This window comes from Salmo salar, chromosome 25, assembly GCF_965601325.2.
Source record: "Salmo salar chromosome 25, fSalSal1, whole genome shotgun sequence".
NCBI classification, from domain to species: domain Eukaryota; kingdom Metazoa; phylum Chordata; class Actinopteri; order Salmoniformes; family Salmonidae; genus Salmo; species Salmo salar.
In genome coordinates, this window is record NC_138315.1 from 41,585,195 (window position 1) to 41,607,811 (window position 22,617).

The 22,617-nt window shown below is 44.7% G+C and overlaps 2 protein-coding genes across 2 annotated transcripts; one reads left to right on the plus strand and one right to left on the minus strand.

The window, feature by feature from the left end:
* On the plus strand, positions 1–9,291 carry LOC106586762 (growth hormone-regulated TBC protein 1-A). The gene is made up of 8 exons (XM_014174368.3): positions 1–1,009; positions 1,444–1,589; positions 1,764–1,928; positions 2,179–2,303; positions 3,988–4,084; positions 7,673–7,845; positions 7,977–8,162; positions 8,432–9,291. The coding sequence occupies exons 1-8, from the start codon at positions 891–893 to the stop codon at positions 8,534–8,536; spliced, it is 1,116 nt and encodes a 371-aa protein (XP_014029843.1). The 5' UTR covers positions 1–890; the 3' UTR covers positions 8,537–9,291.
* Positions 9,292–13,303: 4,012 nt separating this feature from the next.
* On the minus strand, positions 13,304–22,611 carry LOC106586760 (lysosome-associated membrane glycoprotein 1). The gene is made up of 6 exons (XM_014174360.3): positions 22,263–22,611; positions 17,958–18,157; positions 17,499–17,627; positions 17,154–17,220; positions 16,516–16,683; positions 13,304–16,302 (listed from the first exon to the last, which is right to left on the minus strand). The coding sequence occupies exons 1-6, from the start codon at positions 22,318–22,320 to the stop codon at positions 16,163–16,165; spliced, it is 762 nt and encodes a 253-aa protein (XP_014029835.1). The 5' UTR covers positions 22,321–22,611; the 3' UTR covers positions 13,304–16,162.
* Positions 22,612–22,617: the final 6 nt, after the last annotated feature.

Genomic DNA, 22,617 nt, shown 5'->3' on the forward strand with positions numbered 1-22,617 from the left:
GATCAGTGGCTAAACTGACAACGGCGTGAAGAGCAGAAATCTCAACTAGCAAGCAAGTCGCAGCAATGAAGAATTGAGTGTGTGCTAGTTCACGCGAAGGGGGGGAATTCTGGCAGGGGGAGATTTTCGGTACGACACCGGTCTCTCATGCAGCCTCACGGTCTGATGAGGGTGGGAGATCCGAGGATCTGAACCCGAGGTAGAAGCCACCGGAGAGGGAGACAGAACCGAGCACAAAGACGCAGGTACCTCCGGATCCGATCTTGAATGTGAAGCCCCCAAGGAAGAAGGCGCCGGAACCTCTGGATCCAGGATGGCAAAGCTGTTTCTGGTCTGTGTCAGATCCGGGTTCAACATCTCCATGGACACCCCCGTTGGCAAAGGACACTCTCTTCGACTTCCACGGCGAGTGACGTACATCCATGGCTGGTTGGTTGGGTCGAACGGCTCCGTTTTCCAGGGAAGGGGGAGACCCCGTCGGGGATGGAACCCTGCAGAGCACCGGCCAGTCGGCTGTAGAGAGCAGACACGGTGGCGAACCCTCCACCGCGCTCGGCAACTGGGTTGGAAGAAAAATAAAAACTAGGCAGGCGTGCGTTCCCCAGTAGCGTGTGTATGTTTGCTACTTGCTTGTTAGGAGTAGCCACTTCGCTCCTGTAGTCCTCAACAAGCAAGCAGTTGCTACATTGAAAGTCTGCGCGGTCCACATTGACCCGGAACAAAGCAAAGTAAACACGGTTCCCGCAGCGCTAGAAACGTTCAATAGTGGCCTGCATTTGATACCTCCGAGCCAGATACCGCAGTGTCTCTCCCCCTATGCGGACTGAAAGTTACATTGATTTCTAATGTAACTGCGCACTATTAAAGTTGGTGGATCAGACAATCTACTAATGGGGTGCGTTTTCACATGTTACGGTCAATTTGGAGGAGTTCACGCTATGGAGAGTGAAACGAACGGAAACATCTCTTCCCAGCTTCACCTGAACAACAGCATTAACGCGAATGACAGGTAACGCTTATATTTCCGTGTGTCTTGTAAATGTTTTAATAACAGCCTATGTATGATGAACGTTTTAATGATCAAAACAATAAATGACATATTTATCTTTTAAGGATGTTTGAACTCTCGGGATTTTTCCTCGTTTGGCTTGTTTTTTTCTCTAATCAGCTTGTCTCTCGGGTTGTAATTTCACACGGGTTGATTCAACAGCATGTTATCTGATCCTATAGCTAGCTAGCTACCTGTCACATAAATCCTTACCAACCACCTAGTCTGGGTTATTGTTGCTAAGGCTTGGCCAATGTCAGGTCATCTGACTCACTGTGCTATTACAGGCTGTGATCAATACAGTCTGCTGGGTCTAAAATGTGGGTCATATAGATGTGAATGATCCATAGTTATTTATGTGTGTGTCTCTTCCCGGACTGACCCTGTCTCTATAGGGTTGACACCTATGGGTTTGAGAAGCCTGAGGGTTATGAATCCTATGAGGAGATGATGGCTCAATATGTAGCTGTTCTCACCAGGCAGTCTGCCAAGTGGTCCAAACTCCTGCAGGGGAAAGTCAACGTGGAAAATAACCTGAAGGGTGAGAGAGAGAGACACACACACACACACACCGAGTGAGTGAGTGGGAGAAACACACGTTTACATTTTAGTTAGCAGACACTCTTATCCAGCACAACTTACAGTAGTGAGTGCATACATTTAAAAATAAAAAATAAACATTTTTGGGCTTTAGTCATGGTTTCGGTTCCCTTAGTGAAGCGGTACGTGCGTAAGGGTGTGCCCAACGAGCACCGAGCCCAGATCTGGATGGCAGCCAGCGGGGCCCAGGAGCACCTGGAGAAGAACCCAGGGTACTACCACTCTCTGCTGGGCACCGAGCAGCACCACGACGCCAAGCTGGAGGAGACAGTCCGCATAGGTAGTGTAACTATATTCACATGATTGTAATCACCTCGACTTAACTCAGCTCACCTGCCGTGGATGCATCTGGAACATGTTCATTAGGGCACGCAATATAAAATGTTTTATAGTGTTTTGCAACAGAAAACAGAAATTAGTGCTTTTGAGGTCCCTGTTACTGTCAATTTTCTTCAGTTTTGTTCCCTGATGATCAAGACCCTAATGATTTCTTTATGATTGGTTGATGGTTGAGTGTCCTGTGTTGATAGACATGCACAGGACATTCCCCGAAAACGTGCAGTTCCGGAAGAGCTCTGAGCCCTGTCTGCAGAAGGCCCTGTACAATGTGCTGCTGGCGTACGGACACCACAACCAGGTTGTGGGATACTGCCAGGTACTGGGCCTTATATCAAATTTTATTGGTCTCATACACGTGTTTAGCAGATGTTATTGTGGGTGTAGTGAAATGCATGTTTTTCTAGCTCCGACAATGCAGTAATATCTAACAAGTCATGTCTAACAATTACACAACTTACACCCAATACATTTACATTTACGTCATTTAGCAGACGCTCTTATCCAGAGCGACTTACAAATTGGTGCATTCACCTTATGATAACCAGTGGATCAACCACTTTACAATAGTACATCTATATCTTTTTGGGGGGGAGGTGGGTTAGAAGGATTACTTTATCCTATCCCAGGTATTCCTTAAAGAGGTGGGGTTTCAGGTGTCTCCGGAAGGTGGTGATTGACTCCGCTGTCCTGGCGTCGTGAGGGAGCTTGTTCCACCATTGGGGTGCCAGAGCAGCGAACAGTTTTGACTGGGCTGAGCGGGAACTGTGCTTCCGCAGAGGTAGGGGGGCCAGCAGGCCAGAGGTGGATGAACGCAGTGCCCTTGTTTGGGTGTAGGGACTGATCAGAGCCTGAAGGTACGGAGTTGCCGTTCCCCTCACAGCTCCGTAGCCAAGTACCATGGTCTTGTAGCAGATGCGAGCTTCAACTGGAAGCCAGTGGAGTGTGCGGAGGAGCGGGGTGACGTGAGAGAACTTGGGAAGGTTGAACACCAGACGGGCTGCGGCGTTCTGGATGAGTTGTAGGGGTTTAATGGCACAGGCAGGGAGCCCAGCCAACAGCGAGTTGCAGTAATCCAGACGGGAGATGAGAAGTGCCTGGATTAGGACCTGCGCCGCTTCATGTGTAAGGCAGGGTCGTACTCTACGAATGTTGTAGAGCATGAACCTACAGGATTGGGTCACCGCCTTGATGTTAGCGGAGAACGACAGGGTGTTGTCCAGGGTCACGCCAAGGCTCTTAGCACTCTGGGAGGAGGACACAATGGAGTTGTCAACCGTGTGGGCGAGATCATGGAACGGGCAGTCCTTCCCCGGGAGGAAGAGCAGCTCCGTCTTGCCGAGGTTCAGCTTGAAATGGTGATCCGTCATCCACACTGATATGTCATCCACAATACACACAAATCTAGTAAAGGACTAGAATTAAGAATATTTAAATATTTGGATGAGCGATGGCAGAGCGGCATAGACTAAGATACAGTATATGAGATGGGTAATGCAAAATATGTAGACATCATTAAAGTGACTAGTGTTCCGTTTATTAAAGTGGCCAGTGATTTCAAGTCTATGTATATAGGCAGCAGACTATGTGCTAGTGATGGCAACACTATACTATAAACCAGGGTTCTCCAACCCTGTTCCTGGAGAGCTACCCTCCTGTAGGTTTTAACACTAACCCCAGTTGTAACTAACCTAATTCAGCTTATCAACCAGCAAATTATTAGAATCAGGTGCACTCGATTAGGGTTGGAGTGAAAACCTACAGGACGGTAACTTTCCAGGAAAATGGTTGGAGAGCCCGCTCCTGGTATAAATAATCTGTTAACTGAGTGGATTTCACTTGTCTCCTGTGTCTGACTTACCTTGTGTGTATTGTACGTCTACTGTCGCCTCTTCTGTTTACCTGTTCTGTCCCCAGCCATAACCGCTTATATCTCACCTGTTCTCTGTTGTGTGCATACCGTGTGTGTGAAGGGAGTTATAGTTTCTCTCTCTCTATTCTAGGGTATGAATTTCATTGCAGGCTACCTCATCATCATCACTAAGGATGAAGAGAAGTCCTTCTGGCTGATGGATGCTTTATTGGGAAGAATACTCCCCGGTTAGTACCACACACTCCTGTTGTGTCTGTCTGCTCGTCTGTGTTTGTATGCCTGTGTGAATGCGTGGTTGTGTGAGGATGTGTGTGGTGAGGTGTGCATGTACAGAGCCTTCAGAAAGTATTCATAACCCTTGACTTATTCCACATTTTGTTGTTACAGCCTGAATTCAAAATGGATTAAATATTATTTTTTCTTCTCACCAATCTACACACAATACCCTATAATGACAAAGTGAAAACATGTATTTAGACATTTTTGCTAATTTAGTCACAATAAAATACAGAAATATCAAATGTACATCAGTATTCACACCCCTGAGTCAATACTTTGTAGAAGCACCTTTGGTGACAATTACAGCTTTGAGTCATCTTTGGTATGTCTGTATCAGATTTGAGTCATCTTGGGTATGTCTGCATCAGCTTTGAGTCATCTTGGGTATGTCTATCAGATTTGAGTCATCTGGATTTGGGAAAAAATTGTATTCAAGTCTGGGCTTTGGCTGGGCCACACAAGGACTTTCTCACTCTTGTTCTGAAGCCATTCCAACGTTGCTTTAGCTGTATGCTTAAGATCTTTGTCCTGTTGGAGCATACATCTTCGCCCCCAGTCTAAAGTCGTTTGCACTCTGAAGCAGGTTCTCATCAGGGATTTGCCTGTATTTGGCTCCATTCATTGTTCCCTCTATCCTTACCAGTCTCCCTGTCGCTGAAAAGCATCCTTATATCATGATGCTGCCACCACCATGCTTCACGGTAGGGATGGTGTTAGATGGGTGATGAGCTGTGTATGGTTTTCTCCAGACATAGCACTTTGCATTCAGGCCAAAGAGTTAAATTTTTATCTCAGACAACAGAATCTTGTGTCTTATGATCTGTCTTTCACGTGCCTTTTTACAAACTCCAGGTGTGCTGTCATGTGCCTTGTTCTCAGGAGTGGCTTCCGTCTGGTCACTCTCCCATAAAGCCCAGATTGGTTAAGTGCTGTAGAGACTGTTGTCCTTCTGGCAGGTTCTCCCATCTCCCAGTACCCATCTACCAATAGGGGCCCTTCTTTGCAAGCCATTGGAAAACCTCCCTGCTCTTTGTGGTTAAATCTGGGTTTGAAATTCACTGCTTGACTGAGGGACCTTACAGATAATTGTATGTGTGGGGTACAGAAATTAGGTATTGTAGTCGTTCAAAAATCTGGTTAACACTATTATAGTCCATGCGACTTCTTCTTAAGCAAATTTTTACTCCTGAACTTATTTAGGCTTGCCATAAAAGGAGTTTTGAATACTTATTGACTTAAGATATTTCAGCTTTAATTTTTTTTAATTAATTTTTAAACATTTCAAAATTCATAATTCTAGTTTGACATTATGGGGGTATTGTGTGTAGGCCAGTGACACAAAAATCACAAAATGTTACATTCAGCCTGTAACACAACAAAATGTGGAACAAGTCAAAAGGTGTAACTACTTCCAGAAGCCACTGTACATACTGTAGTTGTAGACCTATTTGTTTGTGGAAGGCTCTATTGCTGTGTGCTTCTTTGCAATAGCACCATGATCACGTGGCTTGTGGTAAGACACTGTTTGTTGTTGGTTTGTCAGGCTCCCATTACAAGATTAATAACCACAGGATGTTTCTCAGGATATATACCATTTATGTACCCCTCATAGCCTGGTTCGTCTCTAGGTTTCTTCCTAGGTTTTGGCCTTTCTAGGGAGTTTTTCCTAGCCACCGTGCTTCTACACCTGCATTGCTTGCTGTTTGGGATTTTAGGCTGGGTTTCTGTATAGCACTTTGAGATATCAGCTGATGTAAGAAGGGCTATATAAATGAATTTGAATGTACCACACACACACACCTTTACACTCATCATATGCTGCTGCTACTGTTTTTATTTTACTCTTATCTATCCTGATGCCTAGTCATTTTACCCTGCCTTCATGTACATATCTACCTCAAATACCTTATACTCCTGCACATTGATCTGGTACTTCCTGTATACAGCTCCATTCTTGTGTATTTTATTCCTCATTTTAATATATTTATTTTTATTATATTGATTTAACTCTATCGTTGGGAAGGGCTATATAGTGTACACCCATTGTATTCAGCGCATGTGACAAATAAAATGAGATTTTACACACACGCACACAACCTCATCTCACACACACAGAACTGAATGAACCTCTATGGGACCCCTTCCCGTTCTCATCCCGGTAACGGGATTGCTTGACAAGATAGCATGGTGCGAAATTCAAAACAGCAAAAATCTAATAATTTCAATTTCTCAAACAATCAACTATTTTACACCATTTTGAAAGATAAAAATCTCCTTAATCCAATCACATTGTCCGATTTCAAAGAGGCTTTACGGCGAAAGCATAAAGTTAGATTATGTTAGGACAGTACATAGACAAAAAATTACACACAGCCATTTTCAATGCAAGGACAGGCGTCACCAAAAGCAGAAAACCAGCTAAAATTATGCACTAACCTCTGACAATCTTCATCAGATGACACTCCTAGGACATTGTTAGACAATACATGCATTTTTTGTTCTATCAAGTTCATATTTATATCCAAAAACAGCATTTTACATTGGCGCGTGACGTTCAGAAAATGTATTTCCCCCAAAACTGCCGGTGGATCAGCACTACAATTTACAAAAATACTCGTCATAAATGTAGATAAAATATTAAACTGTTATTCAAAGAATTATAGATTAACATCTCCTGAATGCAACCGCATTGACAGATTTCAAAATAACTTGCGCAATACAGATGGCTGCCATTTTGGAGTCATCTAAATGCATAAATAGCATTAGAAATATTCATTTACCTTTTAATAATCTTCATCAGAAGCCACTTCCAGGAATCCCAGGTCCACAACAAAACTTGTTTTGTTCGATAAAGTTCATCATTTATGTCCAAATAACTCCATGTTGTTTGCGCGTTCAGTAAGCTACTCAAAATGTAGGATGCGCGAGGAAAATGTCACAATGAAAAGTCAACAAATAAAATCTATTTACGTTCGTTCAAACATGTCAAACGTTGTATAGCATCAATCTTTAGGGCCTTTATAACGTGAAACTTCAGTAATATTCCAACCGGACTCATGCATTGTCTTGAAAAACGTTTTGGAACAGAGCTACCTCTCGTGCGAATGTGCGCCAATGAACTGACATCCTTCCCTGGGTCACCAACTTCCCAGCCTTCTCATTCAGTCTCTGTTCATCATAGACGCCTCAAACAACTTTCTAAAGACTGTTGACATCTAGTGGAAGCCTTAGGAAGTGCAAAATGAATCCTTAGTCACTGTGTGTTCGATTGGCAATGACTTGAAAAACCTACAGGCACCAGATTTTTCATTTCCTGGTTGTATTTTTCTCAGGTTTTTGCCTGCCATATGAGTTCTGTTATACTCACAGACACCATTCAAACAGTTTTAGAAATCTATCCAAATCTACTAATAATATGCATATTCTAGTTTCTGGGCCAGAGTAGTAACCTGTTTAAATTAGGTACGTTTTTCATCCGGCCGTGAAAATACTGCCCCCTAGCCCAGACAGGTTAACCTGAGCTGTCCATGTTGTAGACTACTACAGCCCGGCCATGCTGGGGTTGAAGACGGACCAGGAGGTGTTGGGGGAGCTGGTAAGGGTCAAAGCCCCAGCCGTGTGGCAGGCCATGGTCCAACACAACGTCATGTGGACCTTGGTGGTCTCCCAATGGTTCATCTGCCTCTACATCGATGTCCTGCCTGTAGAGGTGAGGGGCAGTGGGGTCTGGGGGGGTTCCGTGTGCTTGTTGACACAGGGCCCAGACTGAAATACTGTCATCACCACCCTCTGTAAGATAATGATTCTCTTTGTCTTTCTCACATCTCTCGTCTTCCCTAGACAGTTCTGCGGATCTGGGATTGCCTGTTTTACGAGGGTTCTAAGATCCTATTCCGCGTGGCCTTGACTCTGATTCGCCACCACCAGGCTGAGATCCTGCAGGCCCGCTCCATGGTTGAGGTGTGTGAGCGCTTCAAACTGATCACCCAGGGAGCCTTTACATACGACTGCCACACCTTCATGCAGGTAAGGTACTCCAAAAGAGAGAAGTAACCTTAGGCACAGATCTAGGGTCTGTGATCAGTGTATATTGGTAACTTAATCTGTCCAACAAACAGTTTACTAACTCCTTTCTCTTCTTCCTGATATTGATAGGAAGTCCTCCTTTCTCTTCTACCTGATATTGATAGGAAATCCTCCTTTCTCTTCTTCCTGATATTGATAGGAAGTCCTCCTTTCTCTTCTACCTGATATTGATAGGAAATCCTCCTTTCTCTTCTTCCTGATATTGACAGGAAATCTTCAGGGAACCAGGAAGTCTCTCCATGGCAACCATAACTAAGCTGCGGGAGACGTACAGAGAGCGTATCGTGGCAGAGGAGACCAGACTCTGCCCCTGACCACCACTCCACTACCAATAACCTCCCTAAAGCAATCGCCTTGCGGTTCACCTGGCCGTGTTCCATGTCATTTTTGTTGCCCTGACGCTAAACAGATTATTAGATCTCACAATCCCTGGGGAAATGTGTAATATCTCAGGAACCATATGATATGAGGTGCTAAAATGGTCTGAGCGATTGTAGTACCCCATCTAACTCAAGATGATTTATTTTTTTCTCAGGTAGCGATTCTTTGCATTGTAAAAAGCTAACTGTAATTTTCCTGTGGTAGGATCTTGGGAACAATGGGTTGTGGTTTGTCAAAGTGGAGTTTTTTTGTAAATATTTTAACCTTTATTTAGTCCATTAAGAACAAATTCTTATTTTATAATGACAGCCTACCGCGGAACAGTGGGTTAACTGCCTTGTTCAAGGGCAGAATGACAGATTTTTACCTTGTCAGCTTAGGGATTCGATCCAGCAACCTTTCGGTTACTGTCCCAATGCTCTAACCACTAGGCCGCCCCAATACGTAAGCATAGGCTTGTTGAGTTGAAGATAATGAGGTGTCAACTCTGAAATGAAGTCACGGGCTGTAGTCCACTCCTCCACGAAGTGTACCATCATTCACTCCCACCCAGGAATCGTCTGGGAAATAAATTCCAGCCTATACTTACACCATCCAAATGCTTTAAATCCATGAACAAGTGCATACTTAGGCCCAAATCTTAACTTGATCTGTGCATGTATGTTTCTGCGCTAATCTTCCATTGCACATGCATGAATTCATGCTTGTGCAATCATACCTCTATAGATTTTGACTTTAGGGTATACGGTTTTGGAATTAGACCTTTTTACTGTTTTGCCACAATAAAGGACTGCTCTCTCATAATTACCTTTGTCGATTTAATCAATGTATTGCTTTGTTCCAAGGCCTGTAGCCATGGAAGTCAACATAGGGGGGACCAAATCTGCTGCCCCCCCCCCCCCCCAGGAAAAAATCTAAATTTGAAAACTCATTTCCTGCCATTCTAAAATACATAAAAAAATTCACTAACACATGGATTAACTTTTTATATTTTTACAATAAGGTCTATTGTATTACATTTGTTTATTTTTTACCAAATCTTATTTTATTTCACCTTTATTTAACCAGGTAGGCTAGTTGAGAACAAGTTCTCATTTACAACTGCGACCTGGCCAAGATAAAGTAAAGCAGTGCGACACAAACAACAACAGAGTTACACATGGAATAAACAAACGTACAGTCAATAACACAATAGAAAAAGTCTATATACAGTGTGTGCAAATGGCGTAAGGCAATAAATTGGCTATAGTAGATGGTCCTATATTCTCCTCTCCAGTCATTTCTTCTCTCCTCTCCCCTGCTCTCCAGTCATCTCTTCTCCTTTCCTCTGCTCTCCTATGTCTTCAGCCTCCCCAGGGCACTAAAACTCCTCTCAGCCTCTACAGAGGAGGCAGGGACGACCAGCAGAAGCCTTACTAAAGCTTCCACCTGACTGAAGAGACCTCTCACCCCTGGCACCATTTCCTGAATAATGCTAGCAACATCTGAGCTCGTTTGATGTGTAATTAGCCCCAAACATGGCCAGCTGCACCTGCAGTAGTCTTGAACTCAATTCAGAATACTCGTCTACCACCTTGTCCATGTCTCCGCGTAGCAGCACATTTTCAAGCTGCTGCAGCTTGTGGAATCCGGCTTGATCAAACCTCTATGAATTGAGTATTCATTGTGTCCAAGGCATTGTAGAATTGGGCTCTGTACAAAGACTGGGCATCCGGATGGATATGGGCTGCAGCCTGACCGGTGTAACACTTTGTAGGTTTGCGGATATGAAGCATCTGAATAGGTTGTAGGTCCAACTTCGTTGCCATAGCAGTTGCTTTTGTGAACAAGACATCAAAGTGCTCCTCCGTTTGCTGGTCCTGCATGCTTGATTTGACGTGGTCCACAGCCTCCAACATGCCTGAAACGGTCTGTTTCCTAAGCTGTAGGAAGGTGTTCAGGCACTCCAAATCCCCCATCGGGTCTTCAGCCATTACAAGGCCGAGCACAGTGTTCCCTTTTAGAAATGTTCCATGAAGACCATTAGCCTTGAGCAGATGGCAAGGGGCCAACAGTCCACCTGGTAGGACAGAGAGGTTTCAACGAGGTGAAACAATGCTTTGATTTGGCGATTTCCTGGAAAATCACCTTGAACTTGCCAAATTGATTAAAGAAGCCCCCCAATTCATGCACCAGACCCATTGAATCTCTTCCTAGTGGAGAGGCTACACAGGCAGCCTGCGTAACTAAGTTCACGCAGTGTGGACCACAGTGACAATACATAGCCAGGGCTAGTTCTTTCCTTAAAATGGCATGCACCCCCTGCAATCGTCCAGCCATGATTGTGGCACCGTCATAGGTGCCTTCCTTGTGGCTCAGTTGGTAGAGCATGGTGTGTGCAACGCCAGGGTTATGGTTTTGATTCCCACGGGGGGCCAGTACAAAAAAAAAATGCATGATGAGGATGAGATATGAGTCTCCAGCTTCAGTGATTTTTGCAGTTCGTTCCAGTCATTGGCAGCAGAGAACTGGAAGGAAAGGCGGCCGAATGAGGAATTGGCTTTGGGGGTGACCAGTGAGATATACCTGCTGGGAGCGCGTGCTGCAGGTGGGTGCTGCTATGGTGACCAGTGAACTGAGATAAGGCGGGGCTTTACCTAGCAAAGACTTGTAGATGACGATAGGTTGAAGAGCATGCATTTAGTTTTACTTGCATTTAAGAGCAGTTGGAGGCTACGGAAGGAGAGTTGTATGGCATTGAAGCTCGTCTGGAGGTTAGTTAGCACAGTGTCCAAAGAAGGGCCAGAAGTATACAGAATGGTGTTGTCTACGTAGAGGAGGATCAGAGAATCACCAGCAGCAAGAGCGACATCATTGATGTATACAGAGAAGAGTCGGCCAGAGAATTGAACCCTGTGGCACCCCCATAGAGACTGCTAGAGGTCCGGACAACAGGCCCTCCGATTTGACACACTGAACTCTATCAGAGAAGTAGTTGGTGAACCAGGCGAGGCAATCATTTGAGAAACCAAGGCTGTTGAGTCTGCCGATAAGAATGTGGTGATTGACAGAGTCGAAAGCCTTGGCCAGGTCAATGAAGACAGCTGCACAGTATTGTCTCTTATCGATGGCAGTTATATCGTTTAGGACCTTGAGCGTGGCTGAGGTGCACCCATGACCAGCTCGGAAACCAGATTGCTGAGTGGAGAAGGTACGGTGGGATTCGAAATGGTCGGTGATCTGTTTGTGAACTTGGCTTTCGAAGACCTTAGAAAGGCAGGGTAGGATAGATATAGGTCTGTAGTAGTTTGGGTCTAGATTGTCTCCCCCTTTGAAGAGGGGGATGACCACGGCAGCTTTCCAATCTTTGGGGATCTCAGATGATACAAAAGAGGTTGAACAGGCTAATAATAGGGGTTGCAACAATTTCGGCAGATAATTTTAGAAAGAGGGTCCAGATTCTCTAGCCCGGCTGATTTGTAGGGGTCCAGATTTTGCAGCTCTTTCAGAACATCATCTATCTGGATTTGGGTGAAGGAGAAATGGGGGAGGCTTGGGCGAGTTGCTGTGGGGGGGTGCAGGGCAGTTGACCGGGGTAGCCAGGTGGAAAGAGTGGGGTAACATCTCACAGCAAGAACTGACAAATCTGGTGCAATCCATGAGGAGATGCACTGCAGTTCTCGGTGCAGCTGGTGGCCACACCAGATACTGTTACTTTTGACCCCTGCTTTGTTCAGGGACACATTATTCCATTTCTGTTAGTCACGTCTGTGGAACTTGTTCGGTTTATGTCCCAGTTGTTGAATCTTATGTTCATACAAATATTTACATGTTAAGTTTGCTGAAAAGAAACAGTTGACAGTGAGAGGACATTTATTTTTGCTGAGTTTATAACATAGTAAAGACATTGTTAGTTGAATACGCCCGTGAGCGCCATTGTTGGTCGCTGGGTGAATGTGTGGCTAATTAACTTTCCAGGTAACTTCGCTATGATAGCTAACGTTAGTGATGGTTGATTAGCACTCGCAAATCGTCCTGTTTCCACCAAAAACGTTTGTTACATATTCCCACTGCATGCAATTACTGACACTTTAGGAAAATATTTATTTCCACAATTACAGTTTGTGCAAAATGACGTTTTGACGTTAAAACTATTGACAGTGATATAGCCTAAAACTCATTACATTCTAGTTTTCCACTTTAATACATTTGAAAGTAATGAAAGAGACATTGATTGTACCTACCTGCAAGGGTGGCAGGTAGCCTAGTGGTTAGAGTGTTGGCCTGGTAACCGGGAGGTTGCTGAAGCAAATCTCCAAGCTAACAAGTTAAATATCAGTTGTTCTGCCCCTGAACACTGTTGGCCGTCATTGTAAATAAGAATTTGTTCTTACCCGACTTACCTAGTTAAATAGTAATAAAATGAAGACACAGCAGTTGAGCAACGGCAACACCACTTGGACAAACCACATGCGGAACTATAATAATAATGGCCATTTGCTAATTATTTTGGATGGCGGTGCGAGGTAGCATAGCAAATGTTTTATATATTGGGGACATTGAAATATGGGGGGGGAAATGTGTGTCCCCCCCAATCTATATTATAATTACGGCCCTGCTTTGTTCTCCAAGCATTGTGATCGGTTCCCAAATACAAGTCCTCTAGAATAGAGCGAAAGGTTTTGGCAAACGCCAGACCGACAAATTAAAGACAACAGAGCTCATTCCTTCAGTTTATTTTTATTGACCACTACACTTAAGAAAACAATTAAAACATTCTTAAAGCCATATTAAATCACTACCTATGGATGTTAACACTTCTAGATGAGGGGTGGAACAAAAATGCAGTTTCATTACTCCAAATGATGCATTCTCTGATCGTTCAACAGGCAAGGCAAGGCAAAATCTAAGAAAGACGCCAAAGATCTTTATAACTAAACCAAGAGACCACAGCCATTTATACATCCGGTGAAATATGTCATTGTTCTATGGTAACGCCGTGTAGAGACAAAAGGCTATGACTCAAATGACACCCAACTAAGATATGCACTACATGGGGAATAGGGTGTCATTTGAGACAGATTAGAGTGCGAGTAACTCTAGAACATTAGCATAGATCCCATCCTTCTTGTAAGTGGGGAGGCACAGATTCCATTTGGCTTAACATTATTTTGGGGTGGAGAAATTATGTCCTCCCTAAAATTGTGCTGTTCTTTTGACAGTAACGCCAACAGAACAATTTAAACTATAATATCTGGAATTCTAACTTGAGAACCACCAAATAAATGTGACTATTCACTAAAGTGTCCCAAGTTACACAGGTGCATTTTGAGTTAGTGTTCAGCCATTTGTAAGCACCATGTAATTCAACTGTAACAACCCTCCCCTTAGTGTATCACTCGACGTACCATCTGTACAACCCCCCCAGAAAAGGAAAAAAAAAATTAAATTAAAAAAATCCGTCTTAAAGCCAATTTATGCTTAGTCAACAAATGTGAATCGGAGGCTTCGTATGGAGGGTGTGAACCAAATGCGGAGCCTCTTGAGGCATGCAGAGGCCAAATCAAGCTCTGTACCACATGAGCGGGCCCATCAAATGTTGTACAATGTGGAGGGCTCCGTATAGCTTCACTTCCTTAACAGCTCTGCTTTGCTCCATGAAGCACAACAAGTATGAATGCCCTGACTTCTGCAGAGGCCGTATCACCGTAAATGCTGCACAGACAATGCAGATGTCGGATTGACCATGCAGTGCCGTTTAATAAATGTAACTATAAGCGGTGGTATGCAGACCTCAACTGCTTCACCATCAAATTACCCTTGTTCCTCAACCCAGTCCAAGAGGAACCCAAGAAGGTGCACAAAAATGTCCACCTAGGGGACCTCTAAGAGATGGATTAAGAAACACCACCATTCTCAAAACTGCCGCTGGTACCTAGCTTAGCCCCTAACCACAGATCTGGGATCAGATTTCCCAGCCCCAACCATTAGGTGGATGCAAAAAATATCTGACCCTCGAACTCGGGTTAGGGGGCGACTTCCATCAACTCCATATTATATTCAGAGTTAAAACTTCATTATGTTTAATGATGTTGAAAACCTTAAGCAACAAGTTTGGTTGGAGCAGCCAGCGACAGTCATAATATTCCCTTTACACAGGAGTAACAACGGCCTCCTATTATGATGTGACTGACAAAATGGCCACCAACCAAAACAGAGAAGTAGCCATTAAACAGAGCAGCAATGGTTGTACACAAACAATCCCTCAGAATTCCTGTCAGACACCAGTAAAATGTAAGCATGATATGAGACCCTAGGCTACAAATAGAGTGGATTATTATTCAGCATATGGTTACATGAGAACTCCACCCCACCCCCCGCCATGTTGAGTGATGGTGTCTCTCAAGTAGAGGTCTTCACGGGTCCAAAAAGCTGGACCTGTTCCATAATGGACCTGGGCTTTCCCTACTCGAACCCGATATGTATAAATACATTTTTTGAATTTAGTCAGACGCATTCCGAACGGACCCAGAGACAGCTAGACCCGTTCCGTATAGACCTGGTCAGATCCAGACCCGGTCCGATCCGAGTGAGGGAAGCAACAAAATATATATTTTTTACAGCTACTTTAACTGGAGCCGATAAAACGCGAGATGGAGGTGTCGCACCAGCAGGTGGGGGAGGGGCCGTACTGTGAGCGAGTGAGGGAGAGATGAGACAGCAACCAACCAAGCCGACTCGTGCTATAGTAGATTAATAGCTAAATTATTTATCAAATATGATTACGTAGTACTGGGCTTGACTGCATCAAACCGGGAGAAGCTAATTAAGCTAGCTAATATTAGCTAGCTAGGCTAACTGCGGCTTCAGTGCATACGCTTTCTCATCCTACACTTACAACTCCATTCAGACTATGGTTGTTGTAGCCCATCCTTCTCCTTTAACTTTTAATTATATTTATTAGATATCTCCTAACTTTTGCCACACAGGAAGGCTCTATGACTTGCCTATTGTGGCTTTGATAACTTATGATTGGCCAACAACAACAAACGCCACTCTCGTGAAATCAAGAGCAGCAGCATAAATTACTACATTTCTCTGTACTGTAGCAGTCGCGTTTAGATCTGTACGGGCTCTTCCGGACAAGTAAATTAAAGTTACATGTGGGCCTACCCGTGATAATCAGTTCAGATTCGACCCGTGACATTATTTAGAATTCTGGATCAGGTCTCGGGTATAGGTGGATCCGTGAAAAGCTCTACTGTCAAGAGTGTTTCGTTATGTAAATACAAATCTCTCAGCAGATTCACACTTTTTTCTCCATATGAAGGAGCAGTTCAGTCCTGAAAGCGCATATCAACCCAACATGGGGCTAGTGAGAGAGTTCAGAGGGGAGGGGATGATGGGGCAGCAAGGATTGTAAGATAAGACCAACTGAATGGGGGTAAGGAAGTTCAGTTTACGGGTCGCAGTGAGGTTCAGTCAATCCAGGTGATGGTTAGTAGCTGGAGGGTGAGATGGGGAGGGCTTGCACTCTCTGGCTCTTGGGGGGAGGGGGGGTCAGTTGACAGGAAGTGATTTTAAATGGTCTGATAGCCAGCGTGGCTCCTCTTCCTGCCGATGAGGTAGGCCACGAGAACGACGAGGACCAGGCCAGCCAGCGCAGCGCCCACGATGATGGGGATCAACATGTCATCCTCATCCAGCTGACACTCCTCCGCTGGAGAGGGAGAGAGAGGCAGTGAGAGAGGGGGAATTATAGAGACCGAAGAGCAGGCAAGGGAAAGTGGAGAAAAACAAATAAAAATGATAGAGTGATGGAATGATAATCACCAGAATCTATGTTATCCACATTTCTGAGATTGGAATAAATCTTCTCCTGAAACATTGAATGGTAACCCATAGTACCACATGAAGTGGTAACCCACAGTACCTGCTCCAAACTGGTCCCCGGTGAGGCCGAAGGGCTGCACCTGCAGCTGGAAGGTGTTGAGAGAGAAGTTCACAGTCACAGCCAGAGTCTGCTCCTCACGACACATGTAACTACGCCCCAGGGTACCACGCAGGTAGTCCAGACTACTGTTACTGGCTGAGAAGGGCACTGGAGGGACGACAGGGAGAGTGAGAGATAATGGTGGGAAGGAGGGAGAGAGGTTATGAGTGGGGTAAGAAAGGGAAGATAGAGGGAAAGGGGGATACATAGTTGTACAACTGAACTATGTCTTCCACATTTAACCCAACCCCTCTGAATCAGAGAGGTACGGGGGGCTGCCATAATCAACATCCACGTCATCGGTGCCCGGGGAACAGTGGGTTAACTGACTTGCTCAGGTGTAGAACGACAGATGTTTACCTTGTCAGCTCGGGGGGAGGTAATGGTTGGGATGTGAAACAGGATAAAGAAAGGATGGAAGAAGACGTTACAGTAATGACAGGGATGGAAGAGTGTGGCAAAGGAAGATTATAGAGGGGTTTCAACACTGCAGATTGGGGTTGTAAGAGGATAGACAGATTCATTATATGCATGTACTATTCACTAGATGATCTAGTGATTGTTGGATCCAGACTCACCACGCATGTCTGGCCAGGCTGCCGACAGGGTCACTCCACTGAGGTGGTACTTACTGGACGTGGCATTCTGCAGACACAAGAGAACCAGTAACGCCACACAGTATCTACGCCACACACAGGACTGGAACAATAGATCACGAATGCCTGTCCTCAACTTGTTCATGAGGCGCCATCTTGTGGCAGTCAGGTGTTAGTGCCAAAAGCCTTCTACTACTGATACAGAAAACCTTACTGCATGTACTAATGTATTAATGGATGCAAGAAGAAATAAAGATAAAGAGCGAGCACTAAGTGGCAGACAGAGAAAAGTAAAGAGAAAGAAAAAGGTCAAACGAGAGTTCTGACCAGGGAGAAGACGAGGGTGAGGTTGGTTGTTTTCTCGTCAGCCTTCAGCAATAGGGTGGCGCTATCAGAGTCACATGACCCTGAGCTCTTAGTCACGTTGGGCTGCAGGTTCACCACTTCCAGCACAGTCTGCACACAGGACAACAAGACACAGGGCAGTGTGTGGACATGTTTAACTAGAATTGTAGGGACCAGAAGTCTCCACAAGAATAGTTTACAAACATTTGACCAACTGGGGACATTTTGCCAGTCCCCACAAGGGGAAAAAAATGGCTATTCCTAGGGGGTTTAGGGTTAAAGGTTCAGTTTAGGGGTTAAGAAAAATAGGATTTTGAATGGGAATTAACTGTTCCCCCCACAAGGTTAGTAAAACAAGACTGTGTGTGAGAGGCGCTGGGATTCAAAGTATGTGCAAGTCTGTGTGTGTGTGTGTGTGTGTGTGTGTGTGTGTGTGTGTACCTTATTGAGAGAGGCAGAGCTGAAGCTGACATTGAGCTGCAGTCCCATGCGGGCCATCAGACAGGCGGTCCCATTGCCGTTGGTTACAGTGTAGTCGCCTCTCTCGGGCCGAGCCGGGGGTGCTGGAGGGGGAGACGTGGTTTGAGGGGCAGCCGTGGGCGGGGCGTCAGTGGCAGCAAAGCTCTGATGCAACGTGACCGCTGTAATGACGTAACAAAACAACCACAGATGGACAAATAGACACAGCACGGTTTGATCCTCAGCTGGCGGCTGGTAAAGTCTTCTCAATAGTCTTTAAGAGGCCTCCTCTCCTCACCTGTATCTGCACAGATGTGAAATGCATTCACCGCCATAATGTTGCTTTCACCCATCATGTGGGTTAGATAAGATATTAGATACGTGCAGATGAAGGAGAAGAGCTGGAGCGGAGGAGCCATTTCAGACTATAGCGATACAACCACTGACTAGGTCAGTAACTTTGGAGTAATGTTGTGGCGAATTCCTGTTATGTGGTGGCAGACTGGATTGTGCAAAAAAAAATTAAAAAAAAATTAAAAAAAGTAACTGCTGATTCCATTGATATGGCAGTCCACATAAATTCCAAAAGCTTTAGTGGGTCACACCACAAAAGAACCATTGGAATGAAGAGGCAGGTGTGCTACTTGGCTCATTTCTACAATACTAGTCTCACGTGGCTTACGAGGAGACATCACTACTGATGTCAATCACATCGTCTTCAGCTGATGTCTGTCTTACCTGTTTGTGCAGATTAAAAATACTACTGAGTGCCTTGCTTTGACAAAACAACGGTGGTAGGCCTGATCAACGACAGCGATGAGACAGCCTACAAGGAGGTCAGACACTTGGCTGTGTGGTGCCAGAACAACAACAACCTCTCCCTCAAAGTTAGAAAGACCAAGCAGCTGATTGTGGACTACAGGTGAAAGAGGGGACAGCACGCCCATCCACGGGGCTGTAGTGGAGCAGGTCGAGAGCTTCCTTGGCATCCACATCACTAAGGACTTAGCATGGTCCACACACACCCGGACAGTCGTAAAGAGAGCATGACGGCTTATTTTCCCTCTCAGGAGGCTGACAAGATTTGGTATGAGCCCTCGGATCCTCAAAATGTTATACAGCTGCACCATCGAGAGCATCTTGACTGGCTTCATCACCGCTTGGTATGGCGAATGCACCGCCCTCGACTGCAAACCGCTGCAGAGGGTGGTGCGGACAGCCAAGTACATCACTAGGGGTCGAGCTCCCTGCCATCCAGGACCTCTATATCAGGGGGTGTCAGAGGAAGGCCTGAAAAATTGCTAGACTCCAGCCACCTAAGCCAAAGACATCACTTCGCTACTGTCTGGCAAACGGTACCGGTGCATCAGCTCTCGGATCAACAGGCTCAGAGACCAGCTTCTATCCCCAAGCCATAAGACTGCTAAATAGTTCATTAAAATGGTAACCGGGACTATCTGACCCTTTCTTGCACTGGCTCTATGCACACACACACAATATTATTATAAATGCCATTTAGCAGACGCTAAATCCAAAGCAACACTACAACAACAAAAAATACACACATACATTTATATTTAACCAGGCAAGTCAGTTAAGAACAAATTCTTATTTACAATGATGGACTACTTGCAGGCGTGCGTGCATACATTTTATGGATAGGTACTTCCGAGAATCGAACCTACTACTCTGGCATCGCAAAACGCCATGCTCTACCAACTGAGCTACAGAGGACCACACACACACAAGAAACATCCATACCGACAAACACTTTTATTACACCACTATTCTTATTCATTTTGTTGCCTAGTCACCTTACCATGCCTTCATGTACATATCTACCTCATACCCCTGCACATTGATCTGGTACTTCCTGTATACAGCTCCATTCTTGTGTATTTTATTCCTCGTGTTAAACAAATATATTAACTATGCATTGTTGGGAAGGGCTCGTAAGCAAGCATTTCGCGATAAAGTCTAGACCCGTAGTATTTGGCGCATGTGACACATACAATTTGATTTTGAACCAAGGTGTATGAATATGAGGAAACCTGAAATGTCAAATATTTAGCAACTGAGGAAAGTTTGTTAATACATCTTCATGATCAAACCACGGCGTTTTAACAGCCATCGTCATCAGGGTTTGTAACACACTCAGTTCCCCTGTATCATTGATCTGTTGACGCCTTCTGCTCTCTCTTATCTGTTTGACTATCACTCTCCCTGATATCTTGACGTTTAGGCTACATTTAGGCCCAGTTTGTCCTACAAAAGAGAATATTACAAAGACAGGTTGTGCAAATGTGATTGATATCCAATAGCTTGCCTTGGCCTAGCCCAAAGGACGGCAGACGGTGCTATGGAGTCATTTCATCTTACCACCCAAAGGGAATCCATGCAACTGGCTATACACTTGTATCCCTTCAAATCAAATGTTTTTGGTCACATACACATATTTAGCAGATGTTACTGCGGATGAAGCAAAATGCTTGTGGACCGGTTCGTGCATAAAACATTCAGGCTGCAAAGGCATCGACTTCCTCCTTAACTCGATTTAATGGCAAGAAAGTGGGGTGGGATATGCATACTTTATGAAACACCATTTTCCACCACTATGCTATGGTGGCTAATGCTACTTCCTGACATCGTATAGTGTTCAGACCAAGGGTAACCTAACGTAAAAAGTGTCAAATAAACGCCTGAGCGAGTTCCCACAGACGGTTTATCATCAGAAAAGGTAGCTAAGTTGAATTAGCTGTATTCCTGAAAACCGGATGCATTCAGTTGTTGGTAACTCTGCTAACAGCGGACTGATATACTAAACAATTGATGCATCAATTCATTCTTTTCAATTTAAGCTTTTATTTAAAATTCTCACTACAAAAAGAATGTTCAGTTTATGGGGTATTCAAGTCAGACCGGTGCAGACTTTGCCCTACAGAAACAGAACCAATAGAGTATCCCTTCTGGTACTGTCCATCGGTGGCTCGTTTTTGGAGTCAGGTCCAGGAATGGTTATTATGCCATATTATCAGGGTCAGTTAGACCTGCAAATTGTATTACTGGAGGGGTTGAAGGACCACAGGCAGTCAATAGGAAATATCATTGTGCTCTTGGGTAATATGTTTATCTTCGGAGGCAATTTCGGCAGAAGTGTTGCAGATGGGGAGGTTCAAGTCCCTCGTGAGACACCATGGGAGAATGGAGGGATGTATTGGGAGAGGAAATGGTAGAATTATGTTTTATTGGGAAAGATGAGTTGATCTGTGGGTGTCTGAAAGGTGGAATTGATGAGTGTTGGAATAATTATATACACAAAATGTACAGTGTAAAATGTTTGAAGTCCTCCAATCAGAGGTGAGGGTGGGTCCTGGTAGGTCATGCTGTGAGCGGGTCCTGGTAGGTCATGCTGTGAGCGGGTCCTGGTAGGTCATGCTGTGAGCGGGTCCTGGTAGGTCATGCTATGAGCGGTGTGTGTGCTGGTCCTGGTAGTTATGGATGCACTTGCTTCCATGCCCGCCCAGGCATCAGGCGGGGCTTGGTTTTTCCCACTCTTGGAAAATCCCTTTGTCCAATCTAACATGGTGGTGAAAAGGGGTGTTCCATAAAGAAAGCAGGCATTCTTTCATTTTTTTCCCCACCTTCGACATTAAATCAAGTTGAGGAAATCAACGCATTTGTAGACTGGATGGAAAATGTTTTATGTATGAACCCGTCCATGGGCGATACGAGTGTATAGCCAGCTGCATGGATTCCCTTTGGACTGTAAAATTAAACGACTCAATAGCACCATCTGCTGGCCTTTGGTTAAGCCTTGGGCTACTCAGTACATGACCACCAGCTTCTAGCCCAAAGCTAAAAAGGTCACTTTCCAAGAAACAAGCAGAGAGTGTAAACAAAACGAATGAGTGCAATGTCATCAATAAATGAAAAAAAAACATAGCCTGTTGTTTTTTTTATCACTAGGCACAGCGCTTTTGATATCACGTGAGGGTCCCATTGCACAACAGCCCACCTGCACCTCTTGACCTACCGATCGAGCTGTCAGCCAGCCACTAAGCACGAAAAACAACTCGGTCTGGTCTCGCATCGACCTGTAATACATAATCTAAGGCAGAAATGCAAGTCATCTGGAAAACGTAGAACCATGTTTAACCATCATGCACGGTAAATAACCATCATGCAAGGTAAAAACAATAGGTTGAATACCGAATTATGGTGTATGAGCTACTATTTCTATATGTAGGTGTTGTATTTACTGCGTCCATCCAGCATCAACATACTCACCTAAAAGCGCGATGAATGCAATGGACAAAGGTTGCTTGCGGCTATGTTGTTGTGTCATATTTCTGTTAAGTTGTTTGCCAAGGAAGGGGCGAATCACAACAACATGCACACGGTCCAGCGATGGGAACGAAGGACAGTAAGCAAGCTTTACTAGCAACAACGCAAGCTCACGGCTCGTGCTCTCTCTGCTGCCGCAAGCTAGAATCCTCACGAAACAAATCTTTGGAAATGTGCCCTTTTCCTTCAGTGTTGTTTTCTCTTTTTGGTTTAGTTGGTGCTAATTAAATTGGTCTTCGTTGAGTGTCTGGATCGTCACATACCACGGATGATTTCTGCACCAGGAAGAAGTGACAAC

Coding starts and splice junctions, on each gene's coding strand:
- LOC106586762 (XM_014174368.3), top strand. CDS start 891: ATGGGGTGCGTTTTCACATGTTACGGTCAATTTGGAGGAGTTCACGCT. Junction 1,010..1,443: donor AGCATTAACGCGAATGACAG/GTAACGCTTATA, acceptor CTGTCTCTATAG/GGTTGACACCTATGGGTTTG. Junction 4,085..7,672: donor ATTGGGAAGAATACTCCCCG/GTTAGTACCACA, acceptor TCCATGTTGTAG/ACTACTACAGCCCGGCCATG.
- LOC106586760 (XM_014174360.3), bottom strand. CDS start 22,320: ATGACACAACAACATAGCCGCAAGCAACCTTTGTCCATTGCATTCATC. Junction 18,158..22,262: donor TGCATTCATCGCGCTTTTAG/GTGAGTATGTTG, acceptor ACGTCATTACAG/CGGTCACGTTGCATCAGAGC. Junction 17,221..17,498: donor TCACCCTCGTCTTCTCCCTG/GTCAGAACTCTC, acceptor TTGTGTCTGCAG/AATGCCACGTCCAGTAAGTA.